This window comes from Pieris brassicae, chromosome 10 (genome assembly GCF_905147105.1).
Source record: "Pieris brassicae chromosome 10, ilPieBrab1.1, whole genome shotgun sequence".
In the NCBI taxonomy this organism is placed as follows: domain Eukaryota; kingdom Metazoa; phylum Arthropoda; class Insecta; order Lepidoptera; family Pieridae; genus Pieris; species Pieris brassicae.
In genome coordinates, this window is record NC_059674.1 from 10,400,365 (window position 1) to 10,423,472 (window position 23,108).

At 32.3% G+C, this 23,108-nt stretch overlaps 2 protein-coding genes across 2 annotated transcripts in view; one reads left to right on the forward strand and one right to left on the reverse strand.

Annotated features, from left to right (window-relative positions):
* Nucleotides 1–9,800, forward strand: part of LOC123715538 (85/88 kDa calcium-independent phospholipase A2) — a 28,786-nt gene extending 18,986 nt beyond the window's left edge. Inside the window, exon 17 of the mRNA XM_045670589.1 lies at nt 9,707–9,800. The gene's annotated coding sequence lies outside the window, so the exon portion shown is untranslated. The remainder of the gene's footprint in view (nt 1–9,706) is intronic.
* LOC123715539 (protein cueball) lies at nt 1,284–22,644 on the reverse strand. Its single transcript, XM_045670590.1, has 7 exons — nt 22,432–22,644; nt 12,308–12,704; nt 10,991–11,650; nt 9,688–9,879; nt 7,265–7,504; nt 4,535–4,643; nt 1,284–1,562 (listed from the first exon to the last, which is right to left on the reverse strand). The coding sequence occupies exons 1-7, from the start codon at nt 22,493–22,495 to the stop codon at nt 1,449–1,451; spliced, it is 1,776 nt and encodes a 591-aa protein (XP_045526546.1). The 5' UTR covers nt 22,496–22,644; the 3' UTR covers nt 1,284–1,448.
* Nucleotides 22,645–23,108: the final 464 nt, after the last annotated feature.

The following is a 23,108-nucleotide window of genomic DNA, read 5'->3' on the forward strand; positions in this document are numbered from 1 at the left end:
CTGCTGTGAATATAGCTAATAGTCAATCTATAGACAAACTTCACATTATTTTCATATAACAGTGCTTGCTGGAAAGATTTATTCTTAATTCAAATATGTTGTCTCGGAAGTGCGATGTCATTGAGTTTTGACAGTTAACTGTTATAAAAATAATCAAATATTTATATGTGCCAGTAGAATAAATTGCAAGCAGGTTTTTTATGTTTGTATCGCCTATATATACAACAGTCCACAACTTTGACTACACATAATTAAATAATTAAAACAATAGGAACGTAAATATTTAAACTAATGCTCTTTAACGAGGCACAAATAAACAACCAACGATCACTGAGAGGTGTATTTGGACCACTACTATACTAATATGGCCTCCGTACACAAAACACGTTACGACAAATGGTGTTATGTGCGACGGCCCTTTATACATATGGTTCTAAATTAATTTGCAAAGCAAAATATGACAGACATGTAATATCTTCTTTGGAATGCGGAATTACTTCCAAAAGTTGCCAAAGCGTGTCAACAAGCGAACCACATAACTTCAACAGCTATTTACAACAAGTTAAGACTCAATTTCGATGTTTCATTCGTGGCACAGATTGGAATTATATGGTACGAGATAGAAGTTACGCGGTAAGTTTGCGGTGATTATATATTTAGAAAACAATTGTTTTGATGTTATATAATACGTTTATACACGTATATACACATACACAATAGTAGGGCCCATCTCGCACGCTCACTTATTGCATACAACTTTAAGGCCGTATTATATTTGATGTACGCTTTGAATACAAAAAGGAACACATTAAAAATAACATTATGAACACAAAAATCGAATGTCAATTTCATTAAAACTGTAAAATAATGCGAAATTTCACAAACTCTTTGGCCTAACTTAGAAAAAAATACGGTATCTGCCGTTTGGCACGTTACCTCAGTCCATTAACGAAATTTAAGTATCATGTGTTGGTATCAAAAACTAAGTACATTTTAACCCCAATAAATTATAGACGAAAAGGCACGGCGTGGAAAAAACTACTTAATCTAACAGACTTTCTGTACTCGTGTTATATTACGGCCAACCTCGAATATCTTTCTATGTATCACTCGATAGCTATCTTGGCCAAATGGTTTGTGGAACCCGAGGAAGACAGTCAAGGGAAAACTGGCTCTGACCAACATATTTTAAATGCGTATTAATTCGTCAATTTTCTTTAAATATTAAACGAGTTGCAATTAAAATTGAAACAAATATAAGGAAACAAACATTTAAAAACTTATTTTTAAAGTAAAAAAAATCACTGAGCGAAGAAGCTTGTTTTATGAATTTTAATTTATTATTTGTAATCGAGATTGGCCGTATTTTGTTACAATAAATTTTGTTCTGTATTAAAATTCCTAAATATCACATTGTAAGGTAAACTGGATTATTACCAAATTGTACATTAGTACATATCGTCGGGAGTTTCCATGTTCGCAATTAGATTTCGCTTCTCTTCCTTGCCTTGTTTTGTGTTTAACAGATTCGGCCTAATCGTCGATTTTGGCTCGAAACAGGGCTGAAAGAAATTAGTCATTATTACCTTAGCTTGCCCATAAATTAAGTGATGTAACGCCTTTAAGATTCGAACGGTAAGGAAACCAGAAAACTTTGACACAAAAACTCAACGGAATGTGTCAGGCACAGGCTAATCACCTACTTGGCTATTAGATTGACAAATCATCATGAAACAGATACAGGAATCTGAGGCCCAGACCTAAAAAGGTTGTATCGCCACTGATTTATTTATGTTTATTTCCAAGTCACTAATTGAAACGAATTAAAATATTAAGCTTAAATAATAAAATTTCTATATGGGTAAATCATAATATCAGTTATAACCGTCAGTAAAAAGTAAATTTAACTGCCAGTTCTCAAATGACAACGGACGAAAAGTATGTACTGGCAATTATGTCCGTCAATCTTAAGTTGGGTTTGTCTTAAATGTACGTGTTTTGTGTTATATTTCATGACCATACGCAGGTCGCCGAGTATAACTCCAAGGATCGATGTGTCAGGCACCTAAAACCGACTTTTATCAATGTGTAAATTAAATAAATATATAAAATAACAAGAATTATTTTTGAATTGCCTTCTGTAACCTTGCATCTACAGACTACATTAGATTTAAGACTAGATTTACTTAATTGACTAAATTTATTAAAATAGTATTCATTATTACAATATATTTTAATTTATTTTTGTAATAAGTTGCATTGGTATTAAGTTACTGTAATTCTATTAGAATACTCTTATAATTTAAAATATAATGTTGCAATCTGTGTCCAGTTTTCCACTGCACTATTTATTGTAAAAACTGTTGATGTATCAATAAATAAAAATAAAATATGTTTATTATGAAACATAAGATACATGTATCACTTATTCCACGTCATTAAATTTAAATAAGTAGACATCCCTACTCATCGGCAAAGAAGACAGAGGATGTAGGCCGAGAGAAAAAGCCGGCGTAAAAAACTCTCGGTACTCTTTTAAAATAGCAAATCATCAAACAACACTTATTTTAAAACAAATAACGCAAATTAATTAGAAGTAGCCTATCTAGCACTAGTCCAAGGCCCATTTATCAGCTAAATAATCTTTTTAAAAAGCCTTTTTTAAGAACGCGTTATAAATAATATTAACCGACCGTTGTAGTAGTTTTGTAAATGTTCAGTTTAATATCAACATTATTTATCGATATTAAAATGATAACATGAGTTAATACTGAAACTAGTTGCGTACGATTCTATCTTGTTTGTTTATATATTTTAAAATACGTAATAAATTGAGCGTAATAAACTTGCAAATATAGATAACAACAATATTTTCCTTAACTTATTACTAAATTTAGATTTTAACGTAATAATTCAAAACCATGGATATTCCAAAAAACATTACAAAAGGATACTCTACATATAAATGTTCAATAGTTAATAATTTAATTGCGTATGAAGGTTTTTAATGTACCAAGCAATAGTACCTATATATATATTATTATTATAGAGGTAATGTGAGGTTGCATGGGGTAACCTCTGGGACTAAAAATTAATAAGTGGCGGTACAACCCTTTTAGATATGGACCTCTTATGTCTGAATCCCTTACATGATCTTTTGTCAATCTAATAGGCAAGTAGGTGGTCACCCTCCTGTGTCTGACACACGCTGTCGACTTTTTGGTTCTAAGGTTTTACTTTACCGTTCGAATGTTAAATAAGGACATAGACAAAGGCCCGAGATCGAACCTACGACCTCAAGGATGAGAGTCCCATGCTGAAGTCACTAGGCCTACACTGCTCTCGCTCTACTCTTTACTGAACTGATCATGAAAATCTTTTACCTATAAAAAGCCATTACATTAATTGTGTAGACTATGGTTTGAAAAGAAAAAATCGTACGAAAACGTTATACAAATTAATATTCATTCGAAGCAAAATAAGAATAATATATATTAATAATGATATCGGAACTAATAAACCATTAAGTTTCTTTTTCATTTATATTTTTACATTATCTTATATGTCTATTTACGGATACTTATCTTATAACATGTATTTCTTGTTATATGTGTACTTAGCATGTGTCTTTTATATGTCCTTATTTTAAAATAAATAAATAAGCCTAAACACTATTTTTATCGACTGTAATATTTGGTGCCACAAAGTCAGTGTATTTTGTAATTTAGGAAATAAATATAATAAAACCTAACAAGCGTTGCTTACAAGAGCTATAGAAAACTTAGTGATTATTTCTATCAATAGTGTTTGCTTTAGCTAACGACGGGAAAAAGACGCCTAGAGAGAACTATAACTTTTGAGTTAGTGAAAGTGTAGTGAATAAAAGTGCAAGATTATACACACTGAGGGCACACACGATAGTGCGAAAAGTGATTAGCTATAAGTATTGTCAAGGTTAAATTGTAATTTAGGTAACGTTTTGGTGGACTTCATTGTTATAAAAAAACGTCTTCTAAGTAAAAGAAAACACTTTTTAACCGGATTGAAGCTATGTATTATTATTATAAACTTAACTTATAACGTGCGTGGTCACGGTGACACTCTGTAAAGCACGCCAAACGTCGGAAAATTTTAAATTTAAAATTATGTAAATAATTATAAGTTTATAATAATAAGACATAGCTTCAATCCGGTTAAAAAGTGTTTTCTTTCAATGTGTAAAAGCTATGTTAACAAAAGACGATACTAAGTCTCTAAGTGTTTATCATTTCTTAAATTCTTCAAAATCGCGACTTTTGATTTTTATTTAAGATGATATTTTATTTAAGATTAAATTTGGTAAATGTAATATTTCAGTGTCATTTTATTTTTGTTTATTATGTAGTTCTAGTACTGAAGCCTAAGTATTCCTTTTTTTAGAGCTTTTTCTTGATAATGCCCGAAAGATATCGCTTATTAGGAATAAAGGCGTAGCACCCTTAATAATTTATATATTTCTTATAAATGTAATGAAAATTAAATAGATAAACCTTACCGTTTCACATATATTCATATTACAACAATTCTCTATAGTTATTTCACATTGATCCGGTCGAGCCGTGAGCGGTGTAACGTTCTTGTTCACGATTATACGTTTCTTTATCCTGTAAATTGGAAATTTCAGTATTAAAGGAAGAAGAAATATACATTTAAAGGATTCATTTCCGTTGATAGTATTTGGAAAAGAGTATATTATATCACTGTTTTCTTACAATAGCGAGAATGGTACCATGTTTGATATATTTTCTCAATGTCCGTAGGTTTATATACGCAAACTTGGAATTGCACGGACGAAAAACGCGTTATTGGGATCAGAATAGCTATTGGTATTCCTGTTGGAAGTTACAGAGTAATTATAAATAACGATCTTATTTGATACAGGTCATAGCACTGAAAATCAATAGTGATTTTGACGACCTTTCAATTTTGAGTTTTCGTACCAAGTAATTGTTAATATGTGACAACCGTGTATATAATTTATTACATCGAAATTGCGTTTCGTCCTTGTCAACTAATTTTTACTTATTGCCGATCTTAAAATCACTATTAAAGATACGTTGTTAGTTTAAAAATCACCAAGGAGCATGTGCGGTGACTTTAATATAGCATAATATGTGAAAATCACAAGTGGAGGTATCTTATGTCACTTAGCCGTTCAATAAATAGCCTAGCCTTTTAGCTAAACAGCGCCGTTTAACTAGTGGCCTGAAACATATTCAGTCGTAGCGTTTGTAACAACATTAAACAAACTGGTTGGCTAATGTTAAGGCCATTCGTATAATAGAGTGATCACGTGGCAGAAATCAAAGAGATGAAACGTTTGACATGAAAAATATTTCTTTAAAATTAACTTATTATTGCTACTGCACTCTTCCAGTGTGCTTGTTGTTTTTTACTGAACTGTGGAAAACGCCAGTTGAAGAAGTCAAAGTTGAAGACAATATTTATAATAAGTTGTATTGGCAGTTTAAAGAGTTTCGTTTCGAGTTTGAGAGTCGCAGAAAGTGGAACTAAATTTAAATTACCAGTCCAAGTCATTTGCCTAGCTGTTTGATCAACTGGCTAAATATCTTTCAGGCCGCTAGTTAAACGGCGCTGTTTACTTAAAGGGCTAGGCTAATAATTGAATGGCCTTTAAGCTAGTTGGCTGAGACATGTATATTTCGACCAGATGCTAAAAATTATTAGTTATTTACATAAAATTCCATACATAATAAGTCCCTAAATTCTGACCGTTTGCAATGTATATAGAAAAGAAGTGGCAATACCTCTGAATTCTACTATGGCATTGACAATGTAATGTAAATAGTTCGACATATTTACTCGTATAACATTACTATGTATTTTTAATCAACAACAATATAATTAATCATTGAGCCTAGTGTTTTGTTTATAAAAATATTACATAAATAAAATATATATGACCTGTAGATAACCAAATTTCCCTGTTTATACGCAAAATGTTATTAAAATCGTACACCTTATAAGATAAAATAATATTAGTGGCGCTACAATTTTCTAGGTACAGATTTCGAAATTAAGTTTGACGTTTTAGGGTCTAAGGCATTTGCCTCACGATGTTTTCCTTCACAGAAGGCTAGCGAATACGTTTCTCCTTAAGAATTGATATGCTCTATTCTTGAAGCCGAAGTCGAATTGGTTCGGTACATCAGTGGGCAGCTGGTTCCACATAGTGTTGGTGGTAGTATATACCTCTATACCAAACTCAAGGATGAATTTCGCAGAAACCTCTGGGCCAATACTGCTTCTTATATTTTTAAACAAAACTTCATGCTAGATATAAGTCAATAACATTATTAGAGAGTTCGAGTTATAACAGTTGTCTAACGGCTAATTTCATAAATATATTCCTGAATTTATTATCATCAATTAATTAAATTGTTCCGTTAGTTAATTTTCATATTTACAAGTTTATGTTGTAATAATGAATTCGATATCTCAACGATTACCAATAACTAACGAACCGTGTAAATTGTTACGAACACGTTTATTATAGAAACTGGTGAGAGTAGAATTATTGAAAAATACTGTCATTAGGAAATTTATATCTAAAATTCAAAAGCCGATTATTATCAAATGTTTTTAACCCATCTATTTATCATCTACTGTTAACATAAACAACAGTGCAGGCAGCAGTGTTGGCCTAATGGCTTCAGCGTGCGATTCTCATCCCTGAGGGTTCCATCTACGGCTGTGCACCAATGGACTTTCTATGTGCGCATTTAACATTCGCTCGAACGGTCTAGGAAAACATCGTGAGGAAACCGGCTCGCCTTAGACCCAAAAAGGCGTGTGTCAGGCACAGGAGACCTACCTGGCTAATAGATTGACAAATGATCATGAAACAGATACAGAAATCTGAGCCCCAGACCTAAAAAGGATGTAGCGCCACTGATCTATTATTTATATTTATTTATTAGAGATATCCTAAGTGATGACGTATCATATCTCGTTAACGTGTATTTGTATTTTTTTTAGAGCATAGGGGGCAAAAACGGCACTCATCGCAGCCCATGGACACCCATCTTAGTGGGTGCGGTTTTAAATAGTTGGAGGTCGTATCGTCAGGGAAGACCCCACCGGGAGCCGATTTCACAGTTCGCTAGTTCGTGTATTAAAACGATTTGGTCTCTCAAATTACATTCTCGTCTCCTTGATTAAAATCTTCTTTGAACCACACATGGAATATTAAAATTATACATACCTAGGACGTCTCTTTAGTTGCAGTACTTTCGTAATAAGAATAGCACAGAGCAAGCTCAGAAGGCCACATAGTACTCCCAACGCCATCAATATAGGATCGCGCACTCCATCCCATCCTGCGCAGGATTCTACAAAATCATCTCCCACTAACAACGTTTCAGTGGTTGTCACCAGCGGGCTGTCACTTGTTTGGCTGTTTCTCACTGGGTGTCCTGGCGAGCTGTTCGCGTTGTTCGTGCAACTGTAAAATTCATGGGTTATTTAAAAAAAATACAAACATAAGGCGGTAGAACAAATATTGGTCACAATTTCTTCATCTACCCAAGCGACGACCCTTTATAATTATTGGTTTACAATATTGAGGTGATAGGTACACAGTGGCACAGTAGGAACCTGTTATTGACGCGTGCTAAGTGTCGAGATACATCATGTCTTTAAAGTTAACTTTAGGTTTATAAAAATAGTTAAATAAGAAATAATAGAAAAGAAAAAACCAAATTGAGACATGAACGTCATATGCCTGTATTTTAAAAAAATTTGTTTCCTACTATAAAGTTCACAAAAAAAAACTGTACAATCTAGCCTATACAATAATTATGGCTAATAGGTAATATTATAAATATATTGACATAATTTTATACATTACTAATATATTGCTTAAACTAGGGTAATGTTCATTAAAAGACTTAGTGTTCTATAATGTTCGTTCGCTTATCTTAACTACACTAGGTTTTTAAACTCAAAAGATTTAGTTCTCTTGAGGCGTCTTTATATCTGTATTTAATTTAAAATAAATAGGTTTTATGACGTATTTAATTGGTGGTATTGTGTTGATATGCTTAACGCGAGCCTTAATAATTCTAAATAGTGACGATGGATTGCTTTCGTTTCGTTATCACCAAACTTGTATCATATCCAAATACTGCTTTCAAAAATAGTATATTAAAAGATTAAATAGAAGTTATTGAAAACAAGGCTTTGATTTCCGCTTTCACGATCCTCAAGGTTCGAATAACCTTTGAAAACGCACTTTGTAATTGATCCAAGTAATCTCACAATGATTACCTGTATCAATTATGCGGTTTTTTTCACTATAACTAGGACAAAGACTGACAAAAACTGTATCAATCATTTGTCCTCGTTAATTAAATATAACTAAGAAACTTGGATTTTGTTCCCGCGTTGTTTGGTTTGTTGTTTGTTTGGAGTTCCTCTTGGGCCGTTCGAGTGCACAGGCACTAATGAAAGATTTAATTTGGCGCCTGGTGATTAGTATCTAGTGACTCCAGAGCTGGTGCTTTCCTCGCTCAACGAATAAGTATCGCAATACAGCGAGGAAATGCTGGCAGCATGGTACATTGCCACAGGGACCACACTTTTTAAATTAGTTTAAATTTTCTATTTATCCATATTTAATTATTATTATTACTATCTAGATTAAAATTTTTGTAGATCTCTATATTTTCGTGTTAAAAATAAACAAATGAATTGATGAATTACTAAGAAACTTATTGGTTAACGCTTTTAAACTTAAGTTCGATTCCCGGAATAATTGTTTCATGCCGTAAAATTATCAATGTCATTTGTCTGTCCCATGGTTAAAGAATGAAGAAAGTGAACACAAGGTGTTTTGGTGAATCATATGTATATATCATCCTTATCAAAAATGATAAAGAGATTTAGTTTTGTGCGTAATTTGCCGCATTTTTTAATGTTTTATCAAATCAAATAATGTCTTGATCATTATCAAATATAATTCGAAAGATTGGAAGACTAGATAATTTAATTGATTTAGTTACATACAAAGTTAATTATTTTAAAAATAATTTTATTATATACCTCTGAGAGGCGAGTGCAGTATTTTCAAGAGCCAACCATTTATTCTATATGGTTTATTTGACAGCGTTTAAGACGAGATTATGATTTAAGATACGAATTAGAATATCACTGTACCTAAGCCTGTAAAGCGCTGAAATGTTTGGTTATGTAATAATAATATCCAATGCATCCCTTTAAATATTTTAATGTACTTGTGTTAATACGATGTTTATTTATTTATAAAAACACTGCTAACAGTCATAACTGGTGACCCTATATTGATAAGAGTACACAAGTGAATAAAATTTACAGACGAAACAAAAAAATATCATTTTGTTTGTCGAGCACAGAGAACCTTTTTCTCTGAAACTTAGAATAGTGATACAGCGATTCCGTGATACCAAGATCAGATATATCACCTATATCAGATATACTACATATACAGATGCACTATAAAAGAACTACATCTAACTTTCATACAAAAACGTTGGGATCGGAACTGCTATTAGAAGTCAGATATAAATAGGTGTACCTGATTGAAAACTAAAGAAAAATTGATTTCAAAGTGTGTTTTTGTGAGTGAGAATAAACACAAATGAGACTTACTTGCATATATCTTTCACAGGTGCCATCGTAGTGGCTACTTCGAGTTTTTTTCTTTCACATCTCCCCCCTTCGAAATTATCTGGACACTTGCAAGCAGGTTTATCAGAATTGATCGAACATTCACCACTATTCAGGCAAAAACCGTTGCATACATTCTCTTCGCATCGGAGCCCAGCATATCCTTTCTTGCATCTAAAAACAATGTAACAACAATTTGTTATAAAACAAAATAAAGAATGCTTTTGTTTATGATCCGATTTTTTTGATTTTATCTATTTTAACACACTGTTATGAATTATTTAATTGAAAGCTTATTTCATGTAACTTAAAACAATGTATGTATAAACAATTTGTTATAAAACAAAATAAAGAATGCTTTTGTTTATGATCCAATTGTTTTTTTGTTTTTATCTATTTTAACATACTGTTATGAATTATTTAATAGAAACCTAATTTATGTAACTAAAAACAATGTATGTATAAACAATTTGTTATAAAACAAAATAAAGAATGCTTTTGTTTATGATCCGATTGTTTTTATGTATTTAAACATTGACTGTAGGGAAATATTTAACAGGTTATATAGTATTTTTTTTAACATATTAACACACCATCTGACTGGCTGCACATGTAACCAAATTGATAGTATTCAAAATTATTAATCCATGGCGCTACAACTCGGCATCTGGGCCTTGGGTCTGTTCCTCAGATAGCATCCGTTTCTTAATAGTTTTTAATTTCATAGACAACTATGTGATCATTCTATATTATCGATTTCAGACATGCTAGTTTCTTCACTGTACGAGCGAGTTGGATGCGCATATAGAAAGTTCATTGATGCACAGCCGGGGTTCGAACAAACGATCATAGGGACAAAGCGCACCCTGAAGCCACTAGGTCAAATTGATATTGTAGACGGCCTAGCCAGCAATTGCCGACAGAGAGCACAAGACAGGGAGCACTGGAAGCTTCTCATTTCGGAGGCCAAGAAACTTCTTGGGTCACAGAGCTAACGAAACAAGTACTCGGTATCCAAGCAAATAAATGTTTATTGTTATTTTTTACTTTGCTGGTTGCCCCCTCGAACTTATTTTCGTCTTAATGTTATCCTATCTTTTTAGTAGCTACACATATCAATATAAAGATCATTTTGCTATCCTAACCCATATACTGTTCTCTTTTCTAGAATAAAAAACCTACGTTTTAGTACGTAAAACAATTTTTAATAAGTATCACGATACTGGATCGCTGGCGCTTGCCATGACTGCGTCCTGTTAAATGAATAAATACCAAAACAAATTACCTGCAGGTAGGTCCTTCGGATCCCACTTTGCATTCACCATTCAAACAAAAGTTTTGACAGACAGATATCTCACAACGATCGCCTGTATATCCTTGTATACATTCGCATTTATTGCCAGACCCTTCACCATGTAAGCAGAAGAGGCCCACATCGAAGGTGGAATCAGTCGGAATTTCGAAGGTCTCATTCATTTTATTCTTCTGCATCTCCCACACGGTCTTACACTCCGGGATACCCTCAATTTGATCTTTAATATTATAGTTTGCTACGATACCGAAAGGCTTAATATTCCCGTTGGAGAACGTTAGGAACTCTTCGGGTTCTGTGTAAGGAGGTGCATCTTTATCGATTTTCCACACCGTTTTGTAAGCCCAATCTACCCAGTACAACGAATCCTTTGATACGGTCAGAGTGTTCGGGTGATGATGTATTCCAACGACTACCTTCCTCCTGTTCCCACCGTCCAAGTCGGACGTCTCAATGGTATAATGTATGCCTTCTTTGTCGTCGACCCAGTACAGACTCTTTGTTCTCTGATCGACAGCGATGCTGACTGGCATATAGATGTCCTTGTCTATAATGACCTCTCGACCGGTGCCATCCAGGCGGGCTCTTTCAATCGTAGGTTTTGTAACGTTTATGTTGGTCCAGTAAATGTAACTGAAAATTAGTGATATTTTAGACTAGTGCTCAAAATAATACACGCAAAATATTATAGATAAAATTTGCAATCGTATGATAAAAAGGTCGGGTCGGGTATCTTCAATTTCTGCTGTATAACCATTACCTGTTTATTTTGTATCTCTAACATATTAATTAAGATTAAAGTGATAATGAGTAAATCATATTTGATTTAGTTCTTTGTAATTTTTCTTTTATTTTACTTTTTTGTATATTATTTTGCGGAATAAACTAAATATAAAAATATTGACATTCGTAACATAACAGAACTTACAGGTGCACTTACTTGTACCCGCTGTAAGGCTGGATAAAAGATGGACACTTGAAATAACAAAATAATCTGGACCTACTTGAAAGATATGTATAGGACGACAAAAGAAAAGATAGGCAGATGACAAAATAGAACTAGCAGGGTAAAACTGGATAAATGTTGCTCAAGAAAGAGGAGAATGGAAAAATATGGAGGAGGCTTTTACACAAGTACTAGAACCTAACCTAACACTATAATCATAGAAAGAAATCTAAACTAAACAATTATTGTATAAATTATTTTAGAAAGCTTTAATAATAATATATTTTTTTAAGGACCATATACTAGTATTATATTACATATAAATAAATATAATTCACACTCACCCTCTACAACTATCAACAGCGATATCCCTAGGTATTTCATGTGTCATATTCAAAAGGACTTTTCCGTATATATCAGTTTTGGACCTTGACCACAACGAGGTCCAGTAGATGATTTTATCTTCTGTGTCTGGCCAGAAGATTTTACCGGAAACGGGGTCAAATGCCAGACCTTGTATGCTCTCATGCGACCGCCTGCCCACTAGAGGTTGTGACTTCTTCGTGGCCAGGTTGTAGCTAAATATAGACGCGTTATCGCCTTGTTTATCAACGAATAACAACAAGTTATGGACGGCATCGTGTGCCAAGGCTGTGAGATCTCTGAATCTCCCAACCTCATCCTTTTCTTTCGTTTTGTTTGTGTAAAATTCTAATTGGTCCCCCGTTGTGATGGCAATATCTGCAACAAGTAAAAAAGTCGTTACTAAGAATCGTTTGCATGTAATAAATAACTGTATAGTAAATGAGTTTATTTTTGTCTCTGCCAGCATATTTTGGCAGGAATGTAATGGATCGATTCCAATGACCAATAGTCGTCATGGTGATCATAATCACACTTATGTAATGCCTTATATATGCTACAATAGTTTTCGAAACCTTGCTTTTCAGTGTTAATGGTCTATTTGACGTCATGTTATTTCGACGTCTGTGAATGTACTTTTTACTTACTGAGTTGATAACGACTCCGTACTTGGTAGGATTATACGACATTTCTAGTGGTATATGGATATCATACAAATTTATTGCGTACCTCAATTTTTTAGATTTTTATTCATCAGGTATAATTTAGAAGTTTCCTTACTTTTTCTAGGAAGTTTTTAATTACAACATTGACTAATTTAATTACATCTACAGTTCTATAATTATATCCCGAGGGTGTGTCCAAGGGTAACCTTAATGCAGCTATCAACGCCAACTATTATTTCATAATCATAATGATAACAGCCCAGGCACGAGGTGTTTGAAATGTTTGGAAAACACCCAATAATGCGTAAGCAAAGTTACATTTTTTCGCGTGCGCAACGTACAACTAGCGTATTAGGTGTCTTACCGTGATTACTATTGTTAAAATTATCTATTTCTGAATAAATTTTGTAAACCGGTTCTTCTAAAAAGTATCCAAACTGATTTTGAAATTATAAAATGCTAACTTACGTCGTACGTAACTAATAATTATTAATAACGTTAATAAGCTTTAGGCGAAAATTCAAAATGTCACTCATCTTAAAAGGAAGTTTATATTTTGATCTAAGATATATTTTTCTTTATGTATCAAACAAAAGTTAATTAAAGCAAAGTGCCTGATAATTTTATATGTGACGGAACGTTCACTAACACTTTAATGTAGATTTGTTAGTTATAAATATTCAAATTGATTAATTTAATTACTGCTAACAAACAGCCGAGGTAATATGTAAAATACAGGCCAAAGACGAAACTTTGATTTGACAGACGGATGTAATACCATCCTTTATATTTTGTTTTAAATTCTTAATTTTCCTCTGTACTTAAAAATATCCGATCTTCCATATTTACTATTTTCATCATCAAATTTTCAAAACAATTCAATTATTTTAAAGACACAATTTATAGTAACATAAGATAAAGATAGTCTCTTAATCATGAATGATATTTGCTAACATAGATATCGTTATCTGTATAGGAAAACATTATAGTTCCAAACTATCGAAAAGTACTTCAACATAAGAGACGATTGTATATTATTATCACAATTTTTTTAAACAAACTATATCTTGTCTTATATTTTTCCCGTGCCTCGGTTAAAGGGGGTCAATCTTTCCTCAATCCTAGTATGTGTTATTGCATAGAGATATTATTTCTTCTTTGATTTTTTTTACTTATTGTTTATGGTAAGAGAATTGTTCACCATTACTATAATACAATTTGTGTTTCAGTTTTAATAAGTTTTTTGTTTAATATCTTCTTGGATGGAGATATCAACAGAACGAAAGACCGCGCGGCCGCCTACCGACTAGGTGGACTGACCAGCAATTAAAAAAAAGAGGCTGATGATGATTAATGATGATATTGTCAATGTATCTATGGCAAGGAACTTGCTTCCTTCAGTCAGTGTGTATATTTTGTTTGATGTAATTGAAACAGAGAGAAATAACCTTTTTTTTAGTTAGTGGGCAACAACCCTTACTTATTATAAACATTGTATCAATAATTATTTTAAGATTACAATAAAAGGCCATAAAAACTAATTGTTGACAATAAAAATGCGTTACGGCCATTATAATTATTAATTAACGTCAATATAGTAAGGGACATTTAAGTTTTTATTCTTATTAATAGAATGTATTTAGTCTATCTAAAATATATCTTTATACACGAAAGAAAGGTAATAAAAGCCTTTGCAGTTGACAATGTTCACTAAGATATTGTAGGTTAATGTTTGTTGTTAATTGCCAAATTAATTAATTAATATATAAAGTTTCATCAGGCGTACAGAGAGTCTAATAACTAATTATATATTCAGCGAACACATATGCGTAAAACAGTGAAATACGCTCTTCTTTTAGTGCCATCTGCTTTCGTAGGTTGGCGGTCATCATAGATACTTTAATTTTGGACACTTTTAAACAATGACTTGGTCCTTTGACCAAACCATTATCTATGGGTTTTTTTAACCGAGTCGTACGTCTGCTGCCATGTCTACTTCTACCTGCAACTAGCAGCTAACTTGACTAACTTATGCGTCAATGAAATCATTTGCAGTTTAAGGACATGTATGCATTGTGTGTGTAAGTAATAAAATAGAAGAGAAGAACAGTGTCTTCCACTTAATAGAGAACAGTACATAGTGTTGTTGGACATGTCTTATGTTAAATATCTTTGGCGATGGTATATGTATATTATTGTCACATTTTTTTTAAACAAACTATATATATAGTCTTTCCTTCATCCTAGTATGAGTTATGGTATAGAGATGTTATTTCTTCTTCGATTTTTTTCTTACTTATTGTTTATTGTTAGAGAATTGTTCACCATTACTATAATACAATTTCTGTTTCAAGTTAGAGATTTAAGTTAGTAAAATCCAGAGGAACTACGACCCTATATCAGTCTTGGCCCAAGATCGCATTTGTTTCTTAAAGTTTTAATTAATAGGCAAGGTGATTCTTAAGTTTCATGTCATTTTTGGGGCGTAAGACGGGTTTTCTCACGATGTTTGCCTTCACCGTACAAGCAAGTGTTGTCTGCGCATATATCAAAGATTACAATTATAATTCAGCCGGGGATCGAATCTACGACCTCAGGGATGAGAGTCGCATGCTGAAGCCACAAGGCCAACACTGTTCTATAAAGATTAATGCCGAGATCAAATCCCGCTGCGCAATTATTGAATGCACGACCTTGATGTGATATTATTTAATACTCATTACGATAATTGGTTATCTAATTATTCACGGTTAGTACGACTAATCATTATAAATTATAGAAGGAAGTGTTTAAAACGGTAAATTAATATTGGCGGATATTTAAATTAGGTATATAATAAATAAATAGTAGGTATTGCGGAAATATCAAATAATATATGTGGATGCAAGTGGAAATAATTCATAACGATTTTAAATACAAGATATTAAAAAAATGCTTTATAATTAATACAATTTATTACAACAATAAATATTTGTTTTTAAACCTTAATAAGAAAGTCAATATACTTATCGAGACATTTATTATACTCATAAATAAAATAATAATAAATAAACAATTTATCTTAATATCCCTTCTCATTTCCGAGTAACTAGATCATGACAAGTTGCGCACGCGTTTCCTTGATTTCAGGATATCAGAACTTACAACATTTAAGAGACCAAGATATTTTACAGTAACGAAAATCCTATACACATAAGTATAATATATCAGTTATATATTTACTGTATATGTTGGGTTATAACCTGGCTACGGCTCAGAAGAGAGCTTGCTTTATCACTGTATTTATTAAGGATACCTACGGGTTGGGTTCATAATCTGTATATAAAGGAGAGACTAGGTCTTCGGGTACGAAGCAAAAACCTGAGGCGGAAGTCTCAACTTTTGGATGTACCGCGCGTAACCAACTTGGTTAGGGAAGCGCCACTCTTGCGATATATAGAATACATATATACGTGTAGAATTATCGGTGTAGGAATTGTGTAGTAGGCATTAGTAGTAATTTAAGATGGAATAATTATGTGGAAATAAATAAACAAATACCTATTATATGTAAATGTTATTTGCTATTATAATATAATAGTTTAGCGCTTGTTTATGTGTAATTTGTATTAGTTATCTTCGTGTTTTACTGGTTATATAGCGTACCTACCATACTTGGCGGTCGTGGATTCGAGATAGGGACGAGTTGGTAGATGCAGTACACGAAAACCTGCAAGGTTATACATATATATATATATAAATTATATATATATATATATATATACCTCAGGACCGAATAAAGACGCAAGGTACAGTCAGCAAAATATTAAAAAAATTATAACCTAGTTCAAGCTGTCAAAACATATAGGAAATTGAAAAACAATGTTTGTACCAAATTTAATTAAATATAACTTACTCTGAATAATTAAAAAGCCGACTATCCCCCAAGGAATTATATGTACCTATGTTTCATTCAATCTATTGAATGTAACGTTTTGAAAACAACTTTAAGACTTACTTTTCATTAGGGAGATTCCTTATAATTGATGAACATTTAGATAAATGTTGCAATTTTTGTGCGCGGAATTTTTTGCAATACAATTTTAAAATAAGCGATATCTTAAGATTAATTTATTTCGAATAAAAGAAATATTAAAGCTGGAAAGAACATTTACTCATTTGTATTTTTGATATAACCTTTATAATCACCAGCCAGATATAAACACAACCAAATGGATACGATACATTATCTGTGACCACTATATGAAAAACCAAAAAAATATCTTTGGACGTATTTGACATTGAAATAGGTCAACTTTTCCGAATCAAATTACCATTGCCAATATCCGCATCCCGCTTAACAGTTTTTTTTAAGGTGACGCAAAACACCAGTGAACCAGTGCAAATAAACGTAAACAGGTATTTCCATTTACGCCAGAGTTTTTTAGAATGTTCTTATTTCTTAGTTTGTTTGTCTTAAATACATAATAATGAAATTTTGTTTTCAACATTCGTAGCGCTGATCACGTATATGTATAACATATACGTGATTGGGAGCTACGTTCCCAGCGCCGGGTAGGACAAGCGTAACTATCATCAAACCATATTGCATTTTAATGAGCGTGTGATTTATTCAACTTGTTAGTTAATTAAGAGTCAATAATCACTGGTCTAGCGGCAGTGTTGGCCTAGTGGCCTCAAGTGCGACTCTCATCCCTGAGGTCGTAGGTTCGATCCCCGGCTGTGCACCAATGGACTTTCTATCTATGTGCACTCGAACGGTGAAGGAAAACATTGTGAGGGAACCGGCTTGTCTTAGGGCGAGATCTATAGAGTGCACTTAGACTTTGCTCAGACTTAACTTTCGAGTTAAGTCACAGTCGGTATTTATAGAGCAAACTGCGAATCTCTCTGAAAGCTTAATCTTAAGTCCACGAAATCGATGACTTACCAAAAACTTATAGACTATAAGCCTAACAAAAATAATGGCCCAAAATTTACTTTACCATCATTTCTTTAACTTGACTTTTTATTTTATTTAAAATGTTTTATGTAAAATGCCATCTTATTGGGAAAAATAGGATTTGAATTCAAAGAAATGATAAATTATCACATTATTATACATGAAATAAAATAATTACACATTATTATGGTATCTATTATTTATATAAGTGTTAAAACTCCATTTTTGAGAGATCTTAAAAATAACTAGTGTGATATCGTATCCATCACCTGACAGCACTGGGAAAATGTCTATAAATACTACATCATAGTTTATGCTTAGTGTACACTGAGCAAAGTTTTTCGTAAGTATAGTTTGAGTTAAGTCTAAGTGCGCTCTATAGATCTTGCCCTTAGACTCAAAAAGGCGACGACGTGAGTCACAGGAGGCTGATCACCTACTTGCCTATCAGATTGACAAATGATCATGATACGGATACAGATATCTGTGGCCCAGGACCTAAAAAAGGTAGCGCCAGTTATTTATTTATATTTAATCTGGTTTAGCAGCAGCGATTATTTTTATAGAGTTATTTTCTTGGATTTATTAGTAAGATAAACGATATCTAAAGCGTGATAGATATCCTATGAAACGTGGATTAGAAAAACGTGTTTACAATACATTTGGGTATTATTTATATTTGGTCAACGAAAACATTATATTCAAATAGTTGTGGAGGCAGGTCGTGTCCTTGATCGGGCTAGGACCGTCAAAAAATGTCCTATGTATGGAAAAGAGAATATAAATATCTAGATAGATCCGTCACTTACGCCTGCATGGAGTCTTGAGAATTAAAATGCCATACTACAACATCGTTTCATACGCTGAGCGTGCTATGAACGTATCTGGTATGAAAACGAACACACGAAAATCATTCCTTCTAAAGCTAAGGTTCACTAAGTTATACATTGTTGTACATTTAGTTGTCAGCATATATACTATGTAGGTAATTTAAAATTTCCTTTAAAAAAATCCTTATTTTGACAAAAAAAGTTAAGAAGGAAACATATGTGTATCTTATCTTGTGATCTAATTTTGAAGCAGCTGCTTTTTAAATAACAATCTCGATTATTTGCTTGTCACGAAGCAAAACATATTAGTGATTTTAAGATTTTGATAAGGGCGATTGCAAATTAGGTATTTAAAGAAATATTGTAATGTAATGCTGAATGTTTTGTATTTAAAAATTGCGACGCACGCGCATTCAAAACATGTCGTCAGATTGCCTTACTTATTCAAAAACACTGCTGAACAGTTTAATTATATTTACGCAATTATTAGATAATCGCCTTCCACGCAATAATAATCAAATACATAAAACGTATTTCTAACCACAATCTCTCAATCTCGTACCATCAATAAGATCATCCATAAAATTTTATTATAATTCTCAAAATATAATTAAGTTTATTTGGTAAAATGCGTATTCCGTATGGATATTTCCAGCCTTTGAAATATTATTTTTATTTGTATATATTTATTCTTTAGCGACAAACTTCGTTTCGCCTTAATTTAATATTGTGTACCTTTTTAGTACATAAACATAATGCCATTTGAAAAAGGTAAAATATAAGATATCAAATATTAACAAGGAAAACCAATTATTTTAATTAATTTCGGATATTAGGGAATTACGTTTACAATTACGTTATGTACATGGTTGAGCGACGGTGACCGTGGATTGTCCTTGCACTATGTGTTCTAATTAACGACTTCACGTGTGTAACTACGTTACATTATTAAAATTTATACTATTAAGAGGCTAATAAACAGTTCTACTGGTGTTTTACTAAAGGGGACAAACGGGCAGGAAGCTCACTTGATGTTAATGACAGAGAGCACTCTCAGCTCGTTGCCGGCCCTTTATGAAATGATACGTTCTTTTCTTAATGAACCCTTAGTCGATTTAGTTTCGGAAATACTTCAATGGGTTCCACATAGTGGTGTTACGCGGCAAAATTGCCTTACCAAGAGTGCGTACGTTATAAAAATTTCTTTGGCGAATATTGTTCATACGTATTTGGCATTATGGCATATATTTATACGCATGGAACTTTGTACTCTAACATTGATTAGGCAAAATGCAATATCAGCCGATAGCAACAGTCATATATGCGAACGTGGGAGATATAAATATTATGCCATTCTAAATTATGTTAAATCTATACTATAAAAATGTTGATCGATCAGATTTTGGTCAATCATGAATTGCCACTATTAGTTAAATACTCGTAAAATAATAAATAAATTATTAAAATCATAAATCAATTTTATATCTGGTAAACAGCACACAAGTGAACGTACTGCGTACTTGAAATAATCAAAATGACCTAGACCGAGAAATAAAATATAAAAAATATAATATTAAAATTAGTATTAAACTTTGCCTATGCCAACGGCCGTGTACCAAATACAATACAATAGATAGTAAAGGTTAGATTGATCAATTAGTCCTATTTTTGTCATTTAGGAACGATTTCTCGATAGTTCTCAAGTTATTCGGGTCGTTTGTTACAGTATTATTTATTTTTCATAAATATTATATAGGTAGTTAAAAATTACTTATTAGTTTCATGTTAGGTTAGATCGTAATAATCAAAACCTAGCTAAGCATCAAAGACAAAAGACGAAAAGGGCCATGCAGGAAATAATGTAGAATTAAAAGCAATGATGGCGCGTTATGTTAATTGTCAATGGTCCAAAAGGGCGGTAAAATATCTAAGCTAAAGGCAACAAAATGGCGCTTTCGTTTGTTTGAGATTTGTCAAATGGATTGGTCGCGCTTATTTTACTAAAGATAATGTTAGCCAATCACGATAAAACGAATGGCGTTTTCGTTAATTTAAAATCTCATTAAAGATTGATGCATATAAACGCATTTAAAATAATCTAAGGTCAAAGAAAGCAGGAAAAGGTTATTCGATATTGTTAATAATATTTCCCTCGGAATCTTATCATTTGCGGGATAATTGTAGTTTATTGCGATGACCTTGATTATCAATAATTATTTATCATTTTATCCGACGTAGATTGGAATTTTTTCATATATGAAATTGATGTTACTTATATTAATTGTAATTAAGATGTAGTATATTCATGTTCACAATATATAAACTATATTAGTCATATTATATTTTTAATGTTTATTTTTTTACGCGAATATCTTATTTTTATACACATATTTCGGTTCGCGTCATGTAAGGTTCAATTTTAAACAACATGTCTAACTGAGCGATAAAACAACTGTTAAATATTATTACGTTTCTTATTTTAACTGGTGTTTTGTAAGTAAATATGTCCATAATTAGATTATATATTCCGTATACATTATTAAGTTTTACCTACAGGTGATTATTAAAATGTTGGAGGACTATTTGGCATGAGCTACACTGTCGTCTGTCAATAAATAAAGAAAAAAGAAAGAATAAAATTGGGCCAAGCATGGCAAGAAAAATCTCCGGTCTAAGATTTTTTTTAATTGGTACAAATTTCAGCCATTCGTTCAATAACTGTTTAATAAAAAAAAACTGTTCAGGCAGTTTGTTAACTAAAGGATGCATGAAGGTTATATAACCGTCTGCAAAAAATATATATTTAGATTATGAATTTCGCAATATCAGCTTTAATGAAGAAATAAGTTGTTTGACAAGTAGGTTTCTTATGTTTTATTATTATAAATTATTATTAGTTTTGGTTAAGCTTAATTATAACTGACAGCCCTGTGATGGGAAACTTAACCTGTTTAAAATTGTATTATGTAAAACATAACATTAATAAATAATAATAAAAAAAACTCTTATATTTAAAATAGTTCATAGATATCGTATAACATTTGCGGAAAACTTACACACAATTAAAGTGTTCAAAAGTATTTATAATTTCTACGGATTCTGATCGAATGTCCTACACTCAAATACTACTGAATATCCATTATCATCATCAGCTGAACATTCTAAATATTTTAGTCTTTTATTATTTGTTACAGACGCACCATAGACACTGTACAAAAAATATTAATAATATTGCTATATGCGTATTTATATACTTAAAACTATGCATTTAGTTATATACGACACTATCATTAAGGCATAATTAATTGCAGTTAGAATCGGTTGTACGTTTCATGAATATTATACTGAAATGTAGAAAGAAGCTTCTGTTGTTTAGAGTATTCGAAAAAGATACTACTTCTTAATTCAGCTGGTTTATAACCGAGCCGCTCGAAGTGGCCTACGTGACTTGCGGCCCCTTTGCAATGGTGTCGAGGCGCCAAACAAATTACCGCCTTATCGACATAAGTTCGAAACCCGAAATTACAAAAAATATTTTATTAATAGCAAAAAAATCAATTAAGCCCTTTCTAATTCATGAAATTAATTATAACCCTAACTCTGTTGCGTAACTAAAAAAATCACACGTGTTCCAAAGTCACGCATCAGCTGATTTTCGCGATACTTACCCCAAGAGCTAACGACGCTTATAGAAAGTGCGAAAGCGATAATTACACACTTTGCAACACACATTTTGTTTCACAAAGTTCCGATTTTAATTTAGTAAATGCACTTCATTCATCGAATATACGAGTTTCAGTCTAAAGTCAAATAGAGGGCGCGCCTCCGTAACAACCACGCGATGCGCGTGCTAGACCGAAACTAAATAAAATTGCACGGCCGCTCGGTGCGATTCCAAATACAAATAGGTTCATTGAAAGCGTTTCGCGCATGCTCATGTAGCAATTGATAGTTAATAGGCTGATACATTAAATTATCTTATCACGGAAGATTCAGATATTTTGTTTTTTTTTATAACGCTACTCTAATATTTGTTTCTTGTCTTATTAAACTACATACTACCTCACTAAACATGCAGGTAACAAATATTACATACAAAATATGTAAAGTATTATTAGTAATATTACTAGCATTGTGAAGAGTTTTAAATAATTGTTTTTAGTTTTATTAAAAAAAATAGTGTGCGTGTACTAGTGTACACACGTAAGAAGTGAAACTCTTTGTGACCTTATTTTTCGTTAAATGATCTATACTTACTATATTATGCAAGTTACAACTTTACAGAAATGGGTTAAAAAAAAAATTAGATAAAATTTAACAAAAGGCTTTTATTATCATAGACATG

Bases quoted from the DNA above. Each gene is read 5' to 3' on its own strand.
- LOC123715539 (XM_045670590.1), bottom strand. From the start codon at position 22,495: ATGTGTGTTGCAAAGTGTGTAATTATCGCTTTCGCACTTTCTATAAGC. The intron at 9,880-10,990 runs GTAATTTGTTTT...CATTGTTTTTAG, and splicing joins TCCGAAGGACCTACCTGCAG to ATGCAAGAAAGGATATGCTG. The intron at 7,505-9,687 runs GTAAGTCTCATT...TGAATTTTACAG, and splicing joins CCTGTGAAAGATATATGCAA to TTGCACGAACAACGCGAACA.